This window comes from Gavialis gangeticus, unplaced genomic scaffold (genome assembly GCF_001723915.1).
Source record: "Gavialis gangeticus isolate Ggan-Ray unplaced genomic scaffold, GavGan_comp1, whole genome shotgun sequence".
Taxonomy (NCBI): domain Eukaryota; kingdom Metazoa; phylum Chordata; order Crocodylia; family Gavialidae; genus Gavialis; species Gavialis gangeticus.
Window position 1 is genome coordinate 135,357,108 of NW_017728992.1, and position 22,176 is coordinate 135,379,283.

Here is a 22,176-nt window from a genome sequence, read left to right on the forward strand (position 1 = left end):
AACAACCACCCGCAGGAGCCGCTAGCAGCATCAGCCAGGGGTGATTGTGGACCGCCGGTGGCAGGGTGGCAAACACCCACAGAGGGTGCACCTGCATGCACCTCCTATGCGTCTCCCCTGGTTAGGACACTAAGTGGAAGATCTGGGCTCTAATCTCTCTTTCCCCAGAAGACATCTGAACTGGCATGGGAATTCCCTACACAGTGGTCCAACCAACAAGCCACAGGTTGGACATTATCTAGTTCCCTCTCCAGCACTCCTTCTGCCCTTTGGACAGGTGGGAGAGAGAGATAGGTGGGGCTAGAAGGAAGGGAGCAAGTTAGAGGATGTGCGACTCAGTGAGGTGGCTACTGCACAGGAAGGGAGCAGCCCTTGGGTTTTAGCCTGGAACCTTGCTCTCCGTGTAGCCGAAACTTCCCCATATTTCTCCATCCAATTACTATAAAATGCAAGTCTTTTTCCCAGGCTTATACTCAGATGCATGTGTTCGTGCATGGCCAGCACATATGTAGAAAAACAGCCCTTCTCTGGTTTGTACAAAGATATTGCAAACTGGTCTATGCTGAAGATTTTAGCACCAGTACACAGTTGCCCTTCCCAGAGCAGGGGGTTAGACCCAATGATCTCATGAGGTCCCTTCCAGCTCTAAACTTTTGTGAATCTGTGTGTAGTTATTCTTCTGTCTACAACTGGCATACATCACAGATGCAAGACACTTTTATAGTGGGATCACATCTTGACACTGGGGATTTTGCACTGTTAAAGATACTTTAATATAAAATATCCTTACCGTAAACATGCCTTGAGACAGAAGGAAAGTTTTCTGTTGATAGCTTTGAGTTACAAATAATTTTGTTAATGAAGTAAAGACTATAAGCAGGTCAAAACAGCTAAGCAGCCTGTCCCTGAGACAGGACCATACTACCAACACTTCAAATTAAGAAACAGCCCAGTCCGACTGTAAACAAATTTGGCACGTATTTTCTTGATCAACCTAAGCTGCCTTTAAATGAATTACCTTAAAAAAAGTCTTAGTGCATCTTTAGTTCCTGTTTGAATGTAAGCTTGATATGGACAGAAATTTGCTGAGGATGCCACAGAAACATGACTTGCCATTACAAATATGGTATTTGATTTATGCCTAACTGCCGTTCCTCACTATTAGATTATTCTGTAATCTTCTATTATATCTTTACCAATTCTATTAGATAATTCTGTAATGCAGTTTCTGTTTGGAGTTAGATGTAATAGAAGCCAAAAAAATACTAACTATTTCATGTATAAAAATTAACCATCTACATGGGAAGTACAAAATCAACAGGAAAAAATATCCTACCATGAATTACATAAAAGGGATATAAGAAAAGGGGCCCTAAGTTTTGTTAAATAGAATATGCAAGCATCTATGGACATGTGTGCACCCCCACACACACACACGTGTGTGTGCGCACACGACAAGAACATTTAATTCTCAATTATATTTGCAGAGGAAGACATTGCAGTTACCAATCAAATCTGTGTAGTTGTAGCTAAAGGAAGGCTATCATATCCAACCAACCATACAACTGAACTGATCTTACTGCAGCTGTTCAGGCCCTGTTCATGCTAAGCGATAAGGTGAAGAAACAGCTAAGAAATCAGATTTGAGGGCACAATTTGGACCCCACAACAATCAGTTCTCACCTTTTCTGGCTGATCTTGAAGAGGGGTGGAGGCTTTATAACCAAGCTGTAGCAACATTGCTTCTGCTGCATTTCTTTTAGCTATTTTCTTGTTGGGGCCTGTTCCAGTAGTAACTTCATTGCCTACTTTGACCTTGTAAAGTGAAATGAAACAAAAATATTAATCAAAATCACTGATAAATACATGGCCCCTAATCATCACCCAGCAATGACCCTCTCCATCTCTAGACAGACAGACCTCTATACATCTCTCTCTCTCTCTTTCTATATATATATTTTTTATATATATATATAATGGCCCAACAGGCTGATTGATTGAGATATACATATACATCTCAATCAATCAGCCTGTTGGGCCACACATAGGTGCCAACTTTGTTTTTTGCCAGTGGGTGCTTGCAGACATTTAAAAAAACAAAAGCCAAAAAAGGTGCTCTATTTAAACTCAGCACATTCTCGTGCCAGGCCTCACACATGCCCAAAAGAGGCAGCACATTTCTTCAATCCAGCTCTGCAGTGTCTGCAAAGATTGGCTGCTTTAGTGGGGATTATTTGGCACTTTTATCTAATAGCTGATTGAATCAGCTTTAGCTAAAAGCTTCAAAAAGCCCCGTTGAAGCGCCAGATCTTTACAGACACTGCAGAGCTGGGTTGAAGTAACACACTGCTTCTTGCAGCAAAGCTCATTTTGTTTGTTTGTTTGTATTTTTAATGTCTGCAAGCAGCCACAGACGTGGCTTGTGGTGCTGAGCACCCACTAATTTTTTTGGTGGGTGCTTGAGCCCCGGAGCACCCATGGATTCAGCACCTAAGGTCATGGATACAACCAGCACAAAGCTAGGAAAGAACCATTGGAGTCATTTGCTAACCACAACTTCAGGGAGGGGCACAGAGTTCCTTCCACACAAACTTGCTTCTTTTACTCCTGAAAAGGCTTCCTCCAAGAAACTACATGTCCTATATTCACACCACAGAAGTGTGTGCCTGCATCTGTTTATACACAGAGCTGTATTCTCTTGAAGGGCCTTGCCCTTGTGTTCCCAGACTTTGTGCCTTTTGGGAGCCTCCCTTTACCCCATTCTGGACAGCATGAATTCCTCCCCCCACCCCCGATCTTACATTTTCTTGCCTGACATCGGGAGAAGGAACTGCTACAGTGTCCCCGCTTCCTTGTCCCTGAATGCAGGCTCTGCTAGTAGCAGCAATCCCCTGGTATCATCAGGGGACAGAGAACAGTTGGATCCAGGGTTTTAAAAACAGATTTAAGGAGTGTGTAGCATGTTTCCAGGGAAGGAAGAAGACACTGTCCATATCTTGTCTTCCTCAACAATAGAGCAAGCAAAACTAGGGTGGAAATTGCTGGGAGGAGGAAGGTAGGGGAACGTGGGGAGGACATATTCTTGTCCTTCCTCTTCAGCATTGTGTCTAGGCCCTTGGATGCTCTGTCTTCCAAAAAATTGTTTGGAAGGTTTGAGTTCTTGTTGGAATTGTGCTTTGTATTATATAAAAGTTTCTGACAACCAGGAAGCCCCCACATATACTAGGAGAGGAACTTACAACTTAGAAATAAAAAGACATATTATAAACAACAGATGGCCACAAAAAAAATATAGAGCTGTAATTTATTCTTTGGGTTTTGCTGCCATTTATAAACTGCACAGCTGCATGGTCCTGGTTTATGATATTATCATTGTCATCCTTGTTCATCCATGGATCACTCCTAATACTTCAGTATCTTCACCTTATTTGGTGAATTTACCCTCTTTTGCCAGATACTCTTTAAAAAAATTATGTATGCCTACAAAAATGTCTGTAATGGCAAAGCAACAGTAGTCTACTTCACAAGACAATCCAAATAAGAGAAACCTCGGAGGTCAAAAGTTTCAAATCTTCTGGGTTGCTTTAAATTCTAAAATCTCGGGGGGGGTTAAGATAAGTAATAGTTAAATAACAGGAAAACAATTAGTTTAATATACATACAGTTTACTAAAAAGGCTGAATTATCCCATTTTGTTTTGTATAGTTTAGCTACTATACCTATAGAAATAAGCAAATGATATAAATACTTCTGGTAAAACAAAGGATTAAGTAACAAGAATCACAATTATGGAGAACAGAAATATTAAGTAATTTTGAAATAAAAGCAGGCTTTTTTTTTTTTTTTTTTTTATAGTCATGGTTAGAAAACAACCAAATCACAATGAGCTTATATGTAATAAAATTAAAGAACTTTAATGAGCCAAGACAAAATGGCAATTTATCACATAGCGCACAATAAATCAATGTGCTGCTATTTCTTAGACCTGTAAAACTGGTTTAGCTATTATTATAACCTTTATCAAGGATTAAAGGTCTGACTACAAAGAGAAAGCTTTCCGAAATTAACTTTGGGAACAGAACACTGACTAATGTCATCAGAGGTTTTCTTCTGTTTATGTAGCGGTCAGAACAAGTAATTGGATCTATTTCATCACATCTAAACTTGCTCTTTGTGTGACAGATAAAAATGAACATATTATCTCTGGACATTTTACTTCCACATTCAATTAAATCAAATGAAAACACTGTTTAAGTAGTTTATACAAAAGGCATTTTACTTTGATAAGTTTTTTTTTCCATGTCATAATGAAATCACAAGTACTTCCGGAGGAAGAAAAAAGAAACACAATTTTATCTTGAAAAAAATTAAAAAACAGGGTGAAAAGGCTTATATTTAGGCCACAATATTTACAAACACCCATAAAAAGGTTGCTTAAGGAATAACTTTGACTCGCCCTTTCACAAGAGCTGTGTTTCTCATATAAGGCAATATTACATACTCTATTTTAAAAATATTTTCTTCTCCAAAGACAATTTTTTTTTTACTCAAACTATTTGGGTTGCCTGTGATGGAAATCCAAAGGCCACATAGTCTTAAATATGGTCTGTGGTCCACACTTTCTGATTGCCCACAAAACCATCTCTAACTGCAAACTCCATATCAAAGCTGGAGGTCTGAGAAGAGAGAGTCTGTAATAGGAATCCTCCCTTTCAAATCCTTAGAGTAAGAAAAAGTTGAAACCACAGTTCTAAGGGCATCATGGAAACTCTGAAATAAGGATATTGGGGAGAGAGAAAAATGGTTTAGCGAGAATTAGGATACAGAAAATGTTGCCAAAATAGCCACTGAGTTTCAAGAAGATAAAGATTTAATTGAGCAAGATAGACAAACATGAAGATGGAATTTAAGTTTAGTTAAAAAAACAAAAATAAAAAAACACATTTAATGAGCTATGTCTTCCTTTCCAATTCCTAATCTTCCTGTTACTGAGTTACATGCCAAAATATCAATTGTAAACCTTTTAAAATACCCTTTCCATTTAGAAGAGAAAGAAAGAATAATTATTAACTGTTTCTGTATTTTTCTGCCTTGAAAAAGCCTTCAAATAGAATCAAACATTGAGAATGGATATTTCAGATATGACCAAATTCAGAGTAACTATGAAAATCTGATCAGAGCCTCTTTTTGCAAGAATGTCAACCATGTTCCTTGATCAAACACCTTTTGGTACTACAGTCTCTGATCCCTCAGTAACTACAAAGTTTTCTGCCTTTCATTAGAACAGCATAGCAGAAACAAAGACAAATAATAAGCAGCATACTGATGAAACAAACAATAAAACTTTATAAATACATAAAAACAAGTGAAGAAAGGATGGCAAAATCCAAAAAGCAAAACACACAAAACACCAGACAGATATCACCTATCATTTTAGAAAGGAATCACAAATCTAACTACCATTTATTTCACCAAGAGAAAAGAGAAGTTCAAATAATCTTTTTCAAAAAATGAAAGGGAGAAAATATTGTACTCTTGCTGTAGAACTGCATGTATGGTAGAGATCTAACTAATGTCATATGGATCAGCTTAATATTCCACCCTTCTTTTCTTGTGCTTGCCCATAATAAAATAAGGTCATTATCTTCCAACATGAAAACAATAATACCTGCATAACAAACTCTCGGCGACGAGGCATCCCTCTCTCTGAAAGAAGAATATACTCTGGCTCCTTCTCTTTTTTGGCCTGTTGGATCTGAGCCAGGCGGCTAATGGGGTTCATTCCTTGACCATATTCTGGTCCAGTCTAAAACAAGTTAAAAATGGATAACAAATTATTTATGTACATATTTCAGCACATGTCAAACAGGTTTATGTCACATCTTGTTTTAAAAAGTTATTTTCCCATGCTGTTCTCTCAAGATGAAATATTAAAGAGAGGATAGTTGAAGAAACCAAGTACATTCAGTCATCTGGTCATATGACAGGGGATGCTCAGTCTCATGCTCAACTTCCGAAAAGTGGCATGGAGCTGCTGCCTGATTCCTACTAAAGAAAATGGCTGCATCTTGTAGATGTAGACTGCCAACCTCCTACTTCTATAGGCCAGTGGAACTGCAAGATGGTGGTCCTGTTTACGCCCCCAATTCCATATCTTCTGCCCTTTCTCACAGAATAGGCCACTATGAAGCTTAGCTCTGTGGTGTACAATGGGCTGCAGACTGCCTTTGCACAACCCTCTTCATTCCAGTCCTTTTCACTCAGCGGAACAAAAATATATTTGCGGTAGTGTAAGCCTTCCATAGCTCCTAAGATATATCCCTTAAAAATATAGGGTCATGTAGTTACACTAAAAAAGGTAGAGAGGAACCCTGGAAGGTCAAAAGGCCTTTGCACTGACAGCCATCTGACCAAAGATCTCAAATGTTTACAGACATGAATCCTCGCAACAAACTCTACTAAGATTTATTGTTGGTGTTCTCTTCTTCAACCAATGAGATAAGTGAAGGGATGGAAAGATTGACTTCTCCAAGGTTGTGTACAAAGCTGAAGTTTGAAAGACGAGAGACCTGTTTTCTCTGTTGTAGCTTCTAAATGTCCTTTCTAAAATTTGTTTGTAAAGAAAATGCTTACTCAAAGCAGACAGCTATTAAAAATAATGGTATGCATGTGTGTGTGCGCATGTGTGAGTGAGAGAGAGAGAGAATATACATAAGAGGAAGACCAGCAAAGGGAGGAAAAGAGGGGTATTGTGTTATCAGAGCTGTACAGTGAATTCCTCCATAGTATGTATGTTAAAGTTGCTTGAAAATCTATAGGTAAAAGAATTAGGGAAATATCATGCATAAGGGCAGTTTTCATTACAGCTGTGTGGTCAGGGAGCCAGGAAAAGCCAAGAAGTGGAGTGTGCTATAAAAAGTATGAGTGCAGGCTATGATACTCTACAGCAGTTTCACAAGTACTGGTGCTAAATCCATACTTTATAAATATGGAGTGGACATGATTTTGACATTTCCTGGGTGCACTGATATCCATATACTACATTAAAAGAAGCAGGAAAATTAAATGCATTTTTAAGGCTACATGATCCGGCACTCAAAAATATTAAATATCAAGGTTGTTTTGACTTGATAATGTCTGCTTCTACTTGGGTTCATCATTTATCACCAGTACCCAATAATTACTTGCACTGGAGCTAGAAATAATGAAAACTATAGCAGAGAAAAGGCACCATATCACTGAAACTGTCCAGAATGAGCCTGGCCAGAACCTGCTACACAGGAAAGTTGAAGTCAGAGTCAATATAAAACTTAGAATCTGCTGGCTTTCTGATACTGGATCTTGCAAACTTTATGCTGTATTACTATAGTTTTTGCTTTTTTTTCCCTGGGAATTTCCAAGAAACCTAAAAGAGTCAGACACCCAATTCCCAACTGAATCTCAATGAGAGTCTGGAATCTAATTTGCTTGGGCTTCCTTGAAAATTTAAAAAATTTGAATATATACTCTGTGCAGCTTGCAAGCTCTCCAATGCCATCTCCTTATTCAGCTAGTATGTTTTATAAGCTCTGACAAGATGGCAGCTCCATCATTTCCTGCAACTGTAAGCTAAAGGGATTTTGTATGCTGCATGCTCAATCTGCTGTTTCCAAACAGCCATACCGAAAGCACTTGACTCTCCACCCCCACCTGCCAAATCTATCAAAATCATTAGTCCTCATTGAAATTTGACTTGAAGAGTCTTCAAACCACCACCCTATCCAAAAGCCAACCAAACCTAACCAAAGTGTGGACAGAGTTCATTAAAACAGGAAAGTGTATTTTTCTTTGCTTTCACCAAATTCAGAAAAAATGGCCAAAGATTTGTTTTTAAAGGAAGCACAGATTAAACACTGACCTTTAAATATCCTAAACCAATATTCTGGAAAGAGACTATCCTGCATATAATATTGATATTGCAGTTCCAAAGTCTTGAGGGCCCCCGTGTCTAAATGTAAAAGCAGGTGTGTGCTCTGTAGCAGCAAATTGAAAGGGTCTGGTTCTCTACTGTGGTTTACACTAGTGCAAAATGGATGTGAAATGCTAGAAAGCAAAACAGTAGCATTTACACATTTGCATGGGTGTTAATACTACCCAGAATGTCAAGCAGTAGAAAATTGTGTCCAAACAGATTAACTCATACCCCCAAAAAGGAAGTAACGTATGGAAGGGTTGGGCCCCTGGCAAAACCTATTCTAGTTTGATGTACTGACAGTCTAAGTTTATTTTTCATATTGTGCTGAGGCTAAACAGTATTTCTCTATATAAATGTATATACAGAACGGCCCATGAATGCCATTGTTAGATCACACATAGGGCGGATTATTCCAGTTAGGTGCATGTTGAGAAAGAATTTAGGATAACTACACAAACCAGGGCTAGTCACTGTGAACTGACTGAATCCTAGAGGCAGCAATAAATCTACTGCTACCAGGAATAAACAGCTCCATTTAAGAAACTTGAGCTCACAGGAATCTAGAGGCTCTGACAAAAGCTTCATTAATGTATTGCAAAGCATATTAATATCCTCTAACCCAGGGCACATTGTACTGGAGGGATAATTCAAAATCATCACGCTTTTATGGCCTTGATCACTGATTTTTATGAATCGGCATATTACCAATCCTACCCTAGCTAAAGGCAAATGTATAAGCAATTAAGTAGCTTTTCTACATGCATATTCAAGGGTCTGTTTGATGGTGACAGAAACAGACCTTTGGACCTTTTCTAAAGTGCTATCCTTAACTAACCAATCAAACAGATGGAAGATGTGGGGACCTAGTGACAATCTCATTTGTGGTGACAGAACTGACAAAGGGTCCTAACTTCCAAGGGCACAGATGGTGAGCATTTGACCTTACAATATTTCTAAGAGATTTTCAAGTTAGTAGAATGGATGAATTTACAGAATATTCTGGAGCTGTTCAAATCAAACAGAACCATACTTCCTAAGTGGGTACTGACAAGTTACTGCACTACCTTAGGGCAGATGCTGTAGCTGCAGTTGACACGGCTTTCCTCACACACAAAGGGACTTCACTCATGTTCATTTGTAGACAACAGTGTATTAAGAATTAAGCTTGAAATAGCTGGACATGTTTTTTCTCAGCACTGGACATCATTAAAAACACTTAACAGAATAATATAGGCAAAAATAAAAGAAAAAGCTAAAACTAATGACACAAGAAACTTAGAAGCTGTATGTGTTCTTCTGGTTAGTAGTGGTAAAAGGGAATGTGGCTTCACTGGGATGTTTTGCTTATTGCAGTTATAGCTCTATATCACTTCCTTACAGAATCCATCTAAATATACTGTATGATACATAAACAAAAACATGCTTGTGCCACAGCTACATAAATTATATTCCTAACTTGTTGTATTACTTAAAATCAGTAATGATATAGTTAGACATTGAACGTATATAAAAAATATATATTTTTTATCATCTTATAAAATTTAAAATGTTATACTTATATAAAATATGTATATTTTTAAAAGTTTACAAATGTTATGAAATTTAACATAGTGTTTATAATATATATTTTACATATATTATTTTATTTAAAATAATTTAAATAGATTAATAAAAGACTACTTTTTATTAAAAGTAGAGGCAGGGTAGATTTGAACTTTCTAGGCTAATTTAATTAGAGATGCATAAGATTTCAAAAGCAGCAGCTGACGAATAGCTTATGCATCTCTCGGTTACTCTACAGGGTGCAAATATACACTGCCTTCTGCTCGACTTCAGACTAATATGGCTAACTACATCTATCTTTAACAATTAGTCTTTGTAATGCTCGATTATTATATAGAAATCTTCTATCAGAGGACAACATAAATTAAAACATAAGAATTTTAGCATGAGCGCATATATTTTTCTGTCTACCATTCCTCAGCAGCTAGTCTAAGAATCTGAACCTACACCACTGAATCTAATAGCAAAACTCCTAATGAATGCAGGATCAGATCCCAAATGGACAAAAACTTTAGAGTAAACACATTTGATAATTTTTATGGTTACAAGTAATTTTTTTTGGTTGTCACAAATGAAATAATGACAAATTACAGCCATCTGGTGGGGTCTGGAAAATACCAACAAGCTGGACCACACTAAAATTAAAGCTACACAAGTAATGGTATAGACAAGGAAGAGGTAGCAATTCCATAAGAATCATAAATTGTCATAAGAGAGCATTACTATTTGCAATATACACAGACACTTACCTTTAATATTGTTTTAGGACGTTTTTTAAAGTAAAGTTTTGGCTTTTCAATCACAGGAAGAGGAGGGAGTTTTTTAAGTTCTTGTAGGACAGCCATTGCAGCTCGTTTTTTTGAGAGTTTCTTACTGTTTCCTTCTCCTTCTGCAGAGAATTCTCCTACTGTGACTCGAGTAACAAAGCTCTTCATATGTGGAGGTCCACTTTCCTTAATCACCTATTGAACAAAAGGTTATATCAAGTCAAATGACATAATGCAACACAGGTCCCCACCTTTTACCATTTTTCATACCCATCCAATTGAAATATATTACTGAGATTCTTTTACTGAAAAAAACAACAACCTTCTTTCCTGCAAATGACAGTTACGTAGGCAGGCCTGCAGAGAATAAAGACTGACATGGATGGGAATGTTCATGTTTGACAGCATTAGAACTAGGATTAACCAAAGAAGAAAATCTAAACAACACATTTAGATGCATTGCTTCAAAGCAAATGTTTAACTGCTTTAAAATACAGGGCTAACAAAACACCACCACAATGCATAATAAAAATAAATCAAGTACTTTTCCAATTTAACTACTTAACTTAGTAAAAGGTACTTTTGTTAATAATCAGACCCCACCAAATCTGCCTATTCTACTGCGCTTTATATGCCACCCAATTTTTTAGTTTATTCTCAAATAATATAAAGACAGGTGCTAACAGTTTATTAATTACATGCACCCATGATTTTGCATGACTCTAGCTCCATCTTGCTTTATGCAGATGACACATTAATAATGTCATAATCCCAGGTTACTAGATGCTTTTCAGAAGTATTGCACTTCAAACAGTTTGGAAATCACCACAGTTAATACGAAGGTATTGGTTTTGGGGAATGAAAGAAGAAAAAAAGTTTGTTTTTTTTACAGAAAAAGAAACTAGAGATGGCGTCTTTCTTTAAATACCTTGGAATCTATTTTAGCAAAAATCTGAGTTGGAACAAGCACATTGAAAATGTAAATATTAAAGCAAACTGAGTTTTTGGGCAGAGTTCTTTTTACAACAAGATGGGAAAAAGAGTGGTTCTGGAAACAATAAAGGTCTATAGATCCAAGGTAGAATCCATTTTATTACACGCAGCTGAATGTTGGGATGCTGACCCATAGTCCATCCCAAAACCAACAAGATCTCCAATTACTTTTTAAGGTAGGTTTTATCTCTATCTAATTCTACAACAAGGAAGGGGGAGGAAGAGAGAGAGAGAGAGAGAGAGAGGGCAGTGGGTCTCCTCTGCAGACTGCACAGGTGTTGCCCAGCCAGGTGGAAGCGGGGGGGAACTTGCACGTGGCGGCCACTGCCATCCACCACCCCATGCTGCCATGTGTCGCACATGCGGCTCAGTGAGCTGCTGACAGGCAGTGTGCTATTGGCCAGGTGCAAGACCCATCAGCAACCAGCAGAGCCGCGCATGCGATTGGCCGTACGACTGCCATGTACCCGATTCCCACCACTGATTGGCAGAGGGACCCTGGCAGTCCTGCTGCTTCCTCCTGATGAGCCAGGAGGCAAAACAAACAGTTTTAAACATGCCATAGTTTTTGCCTCGCATTGCTGATTGACCAAGGGGCCCTGGTGGCCCCGCTGCTTGCTGCTGATTAACTAGGAGGGGAAAATTGAAGCATATTTAAAACCATATTTTTTGCTACCTGGCTGATCAGCAGCAAGCAGTGGGGGTCTCCCTTCACCAGTCAGTGCTCCGGGGGTGCATGGTGAAAAAAGAAAAATTAAAGGAGCCGCTGTGCAATGCACTCCCCTACTAATGAGATCTGTGGTTGTCATGGGCAGGTTGTTACAAAATGTTTGGGCACAAAATGCTCTTGTTGGAACAAGGATGTTCTCTGAAGAAATAAGAGGAAAATGGATCTCTCCATTAATGGGAAATTTTAAATATTGGGCTAACAAAGGAAAAACAAACGGGCTTCTCTCTAATAACAGTTTGGACCACATATTCTCTTTAGATACATTTGTCTTACGCGCTCAAAGAATAAGGGCCAAAATCAAATAACATTTTCCCATTTTGTTTTATTATCCACTGCTTCATTTTATCATTTCTTTTTCAACATCAGATACTATTTTCTGGTTTAATTTTGCAAAAATTGGTAGAATGGATCGTCTTGCTGTCTGTTTTTAGCAAAAATTGTAAGTTATATAAGTATCATTTCTTTTTGTTCATTTTAGCATATTCTTTTGGTGAAAGCTGTAAACAAACTACTACTACTATTTACCACCCATGCTAAATGGTATTTATATCAAATCAGTTATAAGTCAAACTCATAGCTCAAAAATATTTCCTCCTTTAAGAATCATGATTATTTGAAGGATGTACTATTTGTGCAAGATGCTGAACTTCAAGCCTGAAAAGCTGAATTTCTTTGTTTATTCAGAGACACAAACAGCATGAACCTTACCACTCCTAGCTTACCAGAGTCACAACCCTTGCCTGAAGAGATCAAATATTATTTTGAATGACTAATGATTTTAGTCTCCAGAATTTTGATCCATCTCAATTAGTGATGATAAAACTTAACAAGAGATCTAGCATAACTCGTAAGTCCTGTTCTGTCTAGAGCTCTACTAGAAAAAAAAACAATCAGTTATGCAAACCTCAACTTAAAAATATCTTTCCAAACAAACTCAACCTGAATGATGAGAATGCCTGTTTGAAACCATTCTCAACCACAACGGTTGTACCCAGATGTGCATGAACATTTGGTTATCCGGGTACAACTAGTGGCAGCACACCTTGTGCCACCGCTACTTGTCCCCAGGGAACGTCTGTGCACTCATGTGCAGCAAACTACCCTGGATGGGGTAGGGGAAGCTGTGGCCAGCATTGGCCTGGCCTCAGCAACCTTACCTGGGGTCCTCTTCCATGACTGCAGCAGCAGCGAGCCCGTTGTCGCATGAAGCCAGGCCAGCAGTGAGGCATGGCTCCAGCCGGCCAGCCTCTTGCTTTGAGTGGCGCATGCTGCCGCCTCATGCATCACTCCACTTTTTTCTGACCTCTGACTTTCTCGCTGCACTACTCCCTTGAAGCATGGAGAACAACAGAATGTGCGGTATGTGGTGCACAACTGCGCTTGTCTGGACGCAGCCAACATTTACATTACTGAGAAGCTATAGAAGCAAAGAAAGTCTGTGTCTAAGATGGTTCTGCATCTTTTCAACTGCCCTCTTCTATATTCTACTTACCACATCCATCAGATTTTTTTCCCCAAGGAAACGACAACATTTTACTGACAAAAACTGGTACTACAGATGGAGCAATTCAATACAGCTATCTGTTTACATTTAATTAAAACAATAAATGCTTTATAATTAGATATATGACAGTTATATGAGCTTTGAATCTGGGCCAGAGTTCAGTTCTTGCGATCACTGGGGGAGGAAGCAAATATTTAATTTAGTATTTTTGCTTTTTTATTTGCTTATAAGAGAACTCTGAAGTTTCTGATAGACAGAAGCTATTACTATTCAATATTTGACATTAGCTAATATTTTCAAAATCAAAATAAATGCATATATTTAGTGAACTGCAGTAGCAAAACCATTTGCTACTGGGTGATTCCTAAGCATAAAGGAACTGAGGTTAAGGTGTTACCAGCAGCATTAGCTCAACTGCGGTGTTTTTTATGGGTTTAAATTCTAAACCTTAATATTATTTCAACCTGTTTTGTATTAAAGTTCTTTGCTATGAAGGTCATGTCCTCTGCATTATTTAGTTTTGCAGTTACACTGTAATCAGGTCTCTTTAGGCTTGTATTTCTTGTTTAAACCTCCTTTTGTAGCAATTTTACACAGCAAATATAATAAACATCAATAAAAAGACACAAAATGGAGGTTAATAGAGAACTATATCCAAATTTTCCCAGAACAGGAAAAAGTGTATGCCAGTAAAGAAGTCTGCTAGGAAGGGATTATTTTTTTTTTAATTTAGGACTACCCTGACTCTGTGTCAAGGTAAGGATCTCAAAACTATTATGATTGTCATCTTGCTTAAAACTGACTTGCTCCAGCATTTCACAAATTGAGGGCTCCACTGTGCTTTTAATGTAGTAGTCTGGGAGAAGGTGGGGCTGCTCTGCCCAAACAAGAGTCCTGGGAGGCTGTGAGCACAACACCTCTATGCAAAGTACAGACGTTACATTTTTACCAATGTAAGTGATCAAAAACTGGTCTGTACCCATCACAGAATAGAAGTTCGGCACACACAGACTGGTTTAAAAAATGGCAGAATGCAGTCAACGATTTGCCACCCTGCACCAAAGGGCAAACGCATGTTCTGTTCACTACTGATCTAAACTACATTTCTTACAGAAAATTGTGCAACTTAGATCTATTCTGCTTTGGGCTTTTGAATGTCTGTACCTAGCCCTTTGGTCTTGCCAGCACATGGAGTGTGAGCATGCTTGCTGCTTCATTCCCTAAATAGGATACAGCACACACCCAGCCTAGAGCTTGGTAATGTAGATATAGCCCCAACTCTTCTCTACACTGAGCATTTGAAGTGCGATGATGATAATACAAAGCAGAGGAGAATCCTGAGCAAAATCCTAGTCCCAATGAAGTCCATGTACTTTTTACACCGACTTCATTGAAATCAGGGTTTTACTGCTTGCATTTAACAGTGGACAGAGACTAAATTTGGGGATACAGTGTTCTGTCATGCATCCATGCATAAAGGTTGTTCATAGTTCAACAGTGAATTTCCAGCATGATAAGGTGGAGGATCTCAGTAATTTCTACGCAATTCCACTTCTGGAGTGGCATACAGAAGACAGTGAGCCAGAAATTCTGATTCACAGAAGGTTATTTTTCCTCTTAGACATCCTAAACCAAGGACCACCCCCTCCAATGCAGCCCAGGTTGTAATGTGCAAAGTCCATAGACTCAGAAGGTTATAATCAAAGAATACATACATCAAGTTTCTAAAAGGTTCTCTCTCTCCTTTTTTAAACAGAAAAAACTACAATATGAGGAAAAGTTCCAAGGCTGATTATAATTTTGGACAGTCAAACAGTGAATTTCTCATAACAATGCTCATGGGCTGCACACCTGTGGCATTTACTTTTAAATGTTTTACAATGTATGCATGTGTGCTTTATGACTAATGTAAACACACAGAGGTGGTGCAATACACCTGAACTGAAATTACAAAAGGACCCACAGCCTTTTCATTTCTTGCCTTTTAAAGGTTTGCAGTCATGATACTGACAATACTATACCATAGACATTGTAGGTAGTATTCATATACAGTACAATATAGATAGAAAATATAATTAATAATGTTGATAAAATGAGGAGTAAAATTACTTGCTTAAGAAATAAATTAAGTTCAGAAAAAAAATTCATCTTAAAAAGTACTAAGTATATTTGCATAACTTTTTATTTTTTTAATCTTTTAGTTATATGTGGTACATAATGGCCAGTATAATATTTACATTTGTCAGACTTCAACAAGAAGATTAAATGGAAAGATTCTCATCAACTTCAGAGGTCTTAGGATTGGACCCAATATTAAATTTAGGTTAAGATTTCTTTTTTGAAAAGGAATCTAAAATCATTTCTGGTAGACTCCAGAGAAATTCAGACTAACCGTTTTCAGATCTTTTCTGTTCAACATGATTTAAACCATTTGTGCTATAAAACCAACACAGAGATTTACAATGGAATTCAATCCACAAACACTAACCACTTCAGTATACCAGTATATTAAAATGCTCCATGAGTTTCAAGACTCATCTTATGGACTAAATTATGGCTAATTGTACCAGAAAATTTGATTAGCAATGACAGTTTATACATTTCCTCCTTTCTGTCATGCTGATTTAAATGATGAGTCCAGCAAAGGAAAACACAACAGGCTAAATTCATGCCTGGTGTAGCACCATTGAGGTCTACTTATATCAGAGATGAATATAGTTCAGTTTAATGAATCAAACTGACAAATGTAAAACAGGAATTCCATATTAGTAAAAGAATACCATTGTTTCAGTTAACAAAGAGTACATAGGCTGCATTTTGAAAGATATCAGTGAGAGTAAATGAGTACTAGCTTTAAGATTACTGGAGGAAAAAAAAAAAGGTAAAATGAAACAATGGAAAATTGTCTATTATCCATGACTGTTTAAAATTTAGAAAATACCAAACTATCAATGTATTTACACATGCTTATGTAAATGAAGACACAGGAAGAAACGGGCATTTTGCCAGTAAGGAAAATATCTACAGCTTTATTAAATTTAAAAAAAAAAATCTAACATTAATCCCTTTAGGCAAATGATCTCCACAAGTCGGTGAGGAACACTGGCATCCTTTCTCCATAGCCAGAGGGGAAATATCAAGCAGGTCCATAACCCATTTTTGAGAGACCAACTCTGCCCTGATGGTGGGATAAAGAGTATAAGAACTGTGTACAGCTTTTAAGCAGGTGAGATCAATTAAACCCATCTGGACTACCCAACTCCTTCGGCAGGCCTAAAACTGAAAAGCTATCGAAAGAGGAAAGACATTTGTACTGTAACTCCAAGCAAAAAGAAATGCATCGTTAACCCTTTAGCCTTCACACATGGTATTTTCTACCTAAACTAGACATAACACTTTGTTCAAAATTTGCCAAATGCAACATGTGCTATGACTAATTAATTAGTTTGTCCTTTGAAAATGGAAAAAAACACAAGTGAAATGCATGAAAATTAAAATGCATAAACCAGTTCATAAATCTCTTTGCTGCAACAAAGGCAAATCTTTCCTGCTAACTTGGGAACAATGGCAAGATCCCTACTTGGAAGCAGCATCTTGCAAGATGATCCAAATTCAGGTTTGAAAGCTATTGCCTAACCTAGTGAGGAAGGTTTTAAACAAGGCTCACTGGGGGGTGAAGAACAAAGTCCTGAGATAAGTGGAGAAGTGGGAGACCTGGAGGAAGCACAAAAAGGAGAGGGCAACAGGGAAGGCCTCCTCATTCTTCCTGAGAAAGTAGGGCAATCAGCTAGTTACCTCAGGCGTCAGTACACGAATGCACTGAGGCTGGTAAAACAAGTCCTCCCACAGTCAAGGAACTGTGACATGACTGGAATAACAGAGACTTGGTGGGATAGCTCGCATAACTGGGGCACTGTCCAGGAACGACAGGCAGGGGAGAAGAGGAGGAGAAGTTGTGCTGTATGTAAAGGAGCTGTATGATTGTTCAGAGCTCCAGTATGAAATTGGATATAGGCCTTCTGAAAGTCTCTGGGTTAAGGTTAGAGGGGACAGCAACAAACGTGATGTTGTGATGGGTGTCTGCTATAGGCCACCAGACCAGAAGGATGAAGTAAATGAGGTTTTCTTCAGACAACTAGCCGAAGTTTCCAGATCATAGGCCCTGGTTCTCATGGGGTTCAATCACCCTGACATCTGCTGGGAGGAAAATACACCAGTGCATATGCAATCCAGGAAGTATCTGCAGAACACTGGAGACCAACCTCTTGGTACTAGTGTTGGAGAGACCAACTAGGGGCCACGCTCTTCTTGACCTGCTGCTCACAAACAGGGAAGAACTGGTGGGGAGTGTAGACATGGATGGCAACTTGGGTAGCAGTGACCACGAGATAATCAAGTTCCTTTCTTCCTGACAAAAGGAAGAAAGGAGAGCAACAGAGTATGAAACATGGACTTTGTAAAACCAGACTTTGACAAGGGAACTGATGGGCAGGATTCTCTGGGAAGCCGGTCTGAGGGGGAAAGGAGTCCAGGAGACCTGGTTGTATTTTAAAGAAACCTTGATGAGGTTACAGGAACAAACCATCCCAATGTGCAGGAAGAATAGCAAATATGGCAGACAACCAGCTTGGCTTAGCAGAGAACTCTCTGGTGATCTTAAACACAAAAAGGAAGCTTACAAAAAGTGAAAGCTTGGACAGATGACTAGGGAGGAATATTGCTCAGGCATGCAGGGATGAGGTCAGGAAGGCCACTCATGTGGGGCACATGAGTTAAGAGAAGAGGCTAAGGGAACTGGGCTTATTTAGTCTGAAGAAAAGAAGACTGAAGGGGGGATTTAATAACCTTCAACTACCTGAAGGGTGATTACAGAAAGGATGGGGCTAGACTGTTCTCAGTGGTGGCAGATGACAGAAGAAGGAGCAATGGTCTCAAGTTGCAGCAAGAGAGGTTTAGGCTGTATATTAGGAAAAACTCTCACTAAGAGGGTGGGGAAGCACTGGAACAGATTATCCAGAGAGGTTGTGGAATCTCTACCCTTGGAGGTTTTTATGGCCTGGTTCGACAAAGCCTTGGCTGGGATGATCTAACTGGGGATGGCCCTGCTTTGAGCAAGGGATTGTACTATATGACCACCTGAGGTCCCTTCCAACCCTAATTTTCTATGATTCTCTGTCTGACAGTCTGGCAAAAGCTGAAAGCTACTATGAAAGAACAAGCTTGCTCTGTGGGAGAAAGCTGTCCTGGGAGACCTGCATAACTAAGGTGAGCACACCCCAGCTTCAGCACTGGAGTATAATTCTCCCCCTATCAGACTTTGGTACTTTAAGATTTTTTAAATCTGTTGTTTAATACACAGAGAGCATTCAACAAGTTTTATGAAAAACCTATCTTGATTTCATCAGGCAGTCCAAGTACAGGTCTTGTGTTTGTGTAATCTCTCTTAGCCAAACAGTTAGGGCCAAATTGTGCCCTCAGTTACACCCATGTGATCCCACTGACCTCACAGGGCAGGACTTGGCCCCTGACTTGCATTACATACTCTCTTTATGCTCCAGAAATTACGTAATTCTGTTTATTGCAAACATTACATTTTTTGTTAACTATTTGCTCATTTATATAACACTGTCCTGCTTTTTTATTTACTACAGGTTTGTAAGATACAGAAAAGGCTGACTATTTTACAGCTATTATATTACACAGGTAATGAATGCTTTATACATGCCTGGAGTAATACTAAACAGTTCTTAAAGAAAATCCTACTTATATAAACAAACAAACAAATAATCCTACTTAAATACAATAATACTGCCATTTAACATCTTGGCAATAGTAGTCTCTGAGACTAACCATGTGATAAAAATACCTCGGGGATCAGGACCTAATATGGAGCATTAAGAGACAATTAAAAGTTATTAGTATTATGATGATTGGGGCACAGAAAAACTCACACAGAGATGAAAAAGACAGGGACTGTTGACATTAGGTGATGAATACAAGGCATGTGAAAAATGTACGCTTAAATGGTATACAGATCGTAGAACAGTTTCTGTTCTGCTCATCTCATAACAAAAGAACAAGATGGTATTGGATACAACTGAAAGTTAGTAAATTCAAAACTTGTAAAAGAAAACACTTTTTCCACTCACAGGTAATTAGATTTTGGCTTTGGTATCAACAATTTAACAAGATTAAAAAAAGATTGAGCACTTATATGGATATATAAACACACACACGTGTATACAATATATACAATAATAGTTAACGCTATTAATTATTTTAAATAACATAAAATTTAAATAATTTCTCTTTATTAGAGCTAAGATTAAACCTTAATAAGGAGCAGATTACCCCCAAAAATACCTACTGTGGAGTTCCTTATACCTTCTGAAGCATCTGGAGGCACTCTGCTCAACCCATGGACCATTCTTGGACCCAGTAGGTAATCCAGTGATCCTACTATGTCCCTGGAGGTTACCTGGCTCTAGTCAATGCCAATGTTCTCCACATGTTGTAAGAGTTACACACACAGGTTTTTTTCTTGAATGGACTATATATCACTTCCAGAGGAAAGTGATGCAGCCATACCAAGCCCACACCGGTAAAATTGTATAATACATGACACCAAATCTAATATGACATTCTAATATGCAGGCATATTTTCAAAAGCATTTGAACAGAGAAAATGATTTAAAATATCTCTATCCATACACAGAATTCACTTGGTGTGAATATATGACACACAGTAATAAAAACAAGACAAGTTTTAAAGTTCAGTTTAGACTGGTATCCACTGCTATATAAACATAAAATATAAGCATTTTTTTTTTTTTTTTTTTCTGGAGATTAGGCAAATCTTAATAGCCACATACAATCACTGTCAACTTGTAAAAAAACCCCTTCTGCTGAAGTAGCTCCACAGAAGTCATTACCATCCTTCCCTGTATAATTTATAGCATACTGATTTGTACAGAATTACTTTACTGCTACTTAAGGTAGATAGATATGTTAAAAGCAGATTCACAGATTTAACAATTTAGAGACAAGGAGAAATAGGAAAGCAGTAAAAAAAGAAGGGGGAGAAGGAAGGAGATGACTCTTTGAAAATGGTGCATATAATACAAAATGTCTCTATGAGATCTTTCACAGTATCTGAATGTCTGGCAGAATCTCCCATTAGAAGACATAATATCTGCCTCCATCTGAAAGAGAGATTTTTCCCCCTAATTGGTGGTAACCAATTGAAATTTCTATGCCAAGATGATGAAATATATCTGAGGAAATTTTCTATGCTATGGGGCAATAAATGTCTTTAGACATTTGGGTTTTAGTTATTGCTTGTTATGCTTTTACAAATGCTCCAAAGATAGCAAACAACTGAATATAGAATACTTACCTCAAAACTGACAGGTATGTTGCGCTTCAAAGCAATTTCAAACACTACACTGATCTCAGATTTGTTTGCGTCTTTATCTTCTTCTGTTTCTTTTCCTCCCTCTCCATTCTGGATCATGAAAAAAACATAAATTATGTTAAAATTCTTATTTTAAAGAAGTAAGATGATTATGATTTCTTTTAATGCCTCTTTAAGTCTACTGACTGTATTTTCCCTAAAATAATATTATAAACAGCAAATTTCTTAGTTTGCTTAAAGTGATATAATATTTTTCTATAATTATTTCATAAACTCTAGTTACAATTATTTAGTGATTTGAAAAAAGTTTCATGTTTGTGATATGTCTTACGTTTCCGTGAGGCTTCCACAGTGAAACTTGCTCTTATAACCACCTACTAACTGCTGTTGCCTATCTGAACAGGCGTTCAATTTTTGGACCCTACAAGCATTCCTGTCTCACTACAAATCAAGGCATGTTATATGTCTACTTCAGCTTTTAACTACCAGTACTTTCAAGCTGTTTGTCTAAGAACTAAAAAGTCCTTAAAGTTTTCAACCTTGGATCTTCCCCTTACCTGTGAGTCCAGCCAGACTTTTGACTCTAGATTGGAGGTCATAAATTTCAAGGATATTACTACCTAATTTACCAGACTGCCAGCAGCTGGGGCTCCTACCAAACAGATAACTAAGACTGATTTAACTATTTAGAAGCACAACCATCAAAAGTCTAAAAGTATACTGTAGTTGTGAAACTGATACAGAGAACTGTCAGGTTCTTCACAAGGACTATACAATATAGTAATAACTTATTAACCCTTTAAAAACAATTTATACATTTAAGCTTAATAAAAAGTGTGATCCAAATCTAATGGCAGCAAACACCTACAATGTACAGGCACAGAAAGCTTGGATTTACCCTTCAAACAGTCAAAAGACAAATGCCTACAAAGAGTAAAAAACATTCATTTTATTTTCTGACAGGCTTTGACTCTGTGAATGCTAGTCAATATATTTACAAATGAACTGAAAGAAAACACAAAATCATTGCTTGTAAAGTCTGCAGATGATGCAAAAATTGCTGGAGTGGCAGACAACAAGGATTAATTTCTCATTAACCTACCAGAGAAAGGCTAGCAAGATCTAAGGGATGAAAATTGAAGCTAGACAAATTCAGACTACAAACAAGATTGTGTGTGTGTGTGTGTGTGTGTGTGTGTGTGTTTTACAGTGAGTGTGTGTGTGTGTGTGTGTGTGTGTGTTTTACAGTGA

General features: G+C 37.9%; 1 protein-coding gene across 2 annotated transcripts in view; it reads right to left on the reverse strand.

Annotated features, from left to right (window-relative positions):
- The window catches only part of STAU2 (staufen double-stranded RNA binding protein 2), a 322,237-nt gene that overhangs the window by 215,995 nt on the left and 84,066 nt on the right, over nt 1-22,176 (reverse strand). For both annotated transcript variants that reach the window (XM_019527807.1, XM_019527806.1), the window contains exons 7-10: nt 20,908-21,015; nt 10,267-10,479; nt 5,669-5,806; nt 1,684-1,815 (exon numbers count right to left, since the gene is read on the reverse strand). In XM_019527807.1, the coding sequence (XP_019383352.1) occupies nt 1,684-1,815; nt 5,669-5,806; nt 10,267-10,479; nt 20,908-21,015 (591 nt within the window). The remainder of the gene's footprint in view (nt 1-1,683; nt 1,816-5,668; nt 5,807-10,266; nt 10,480-20,907; nt 21,016-22,176) is intronic.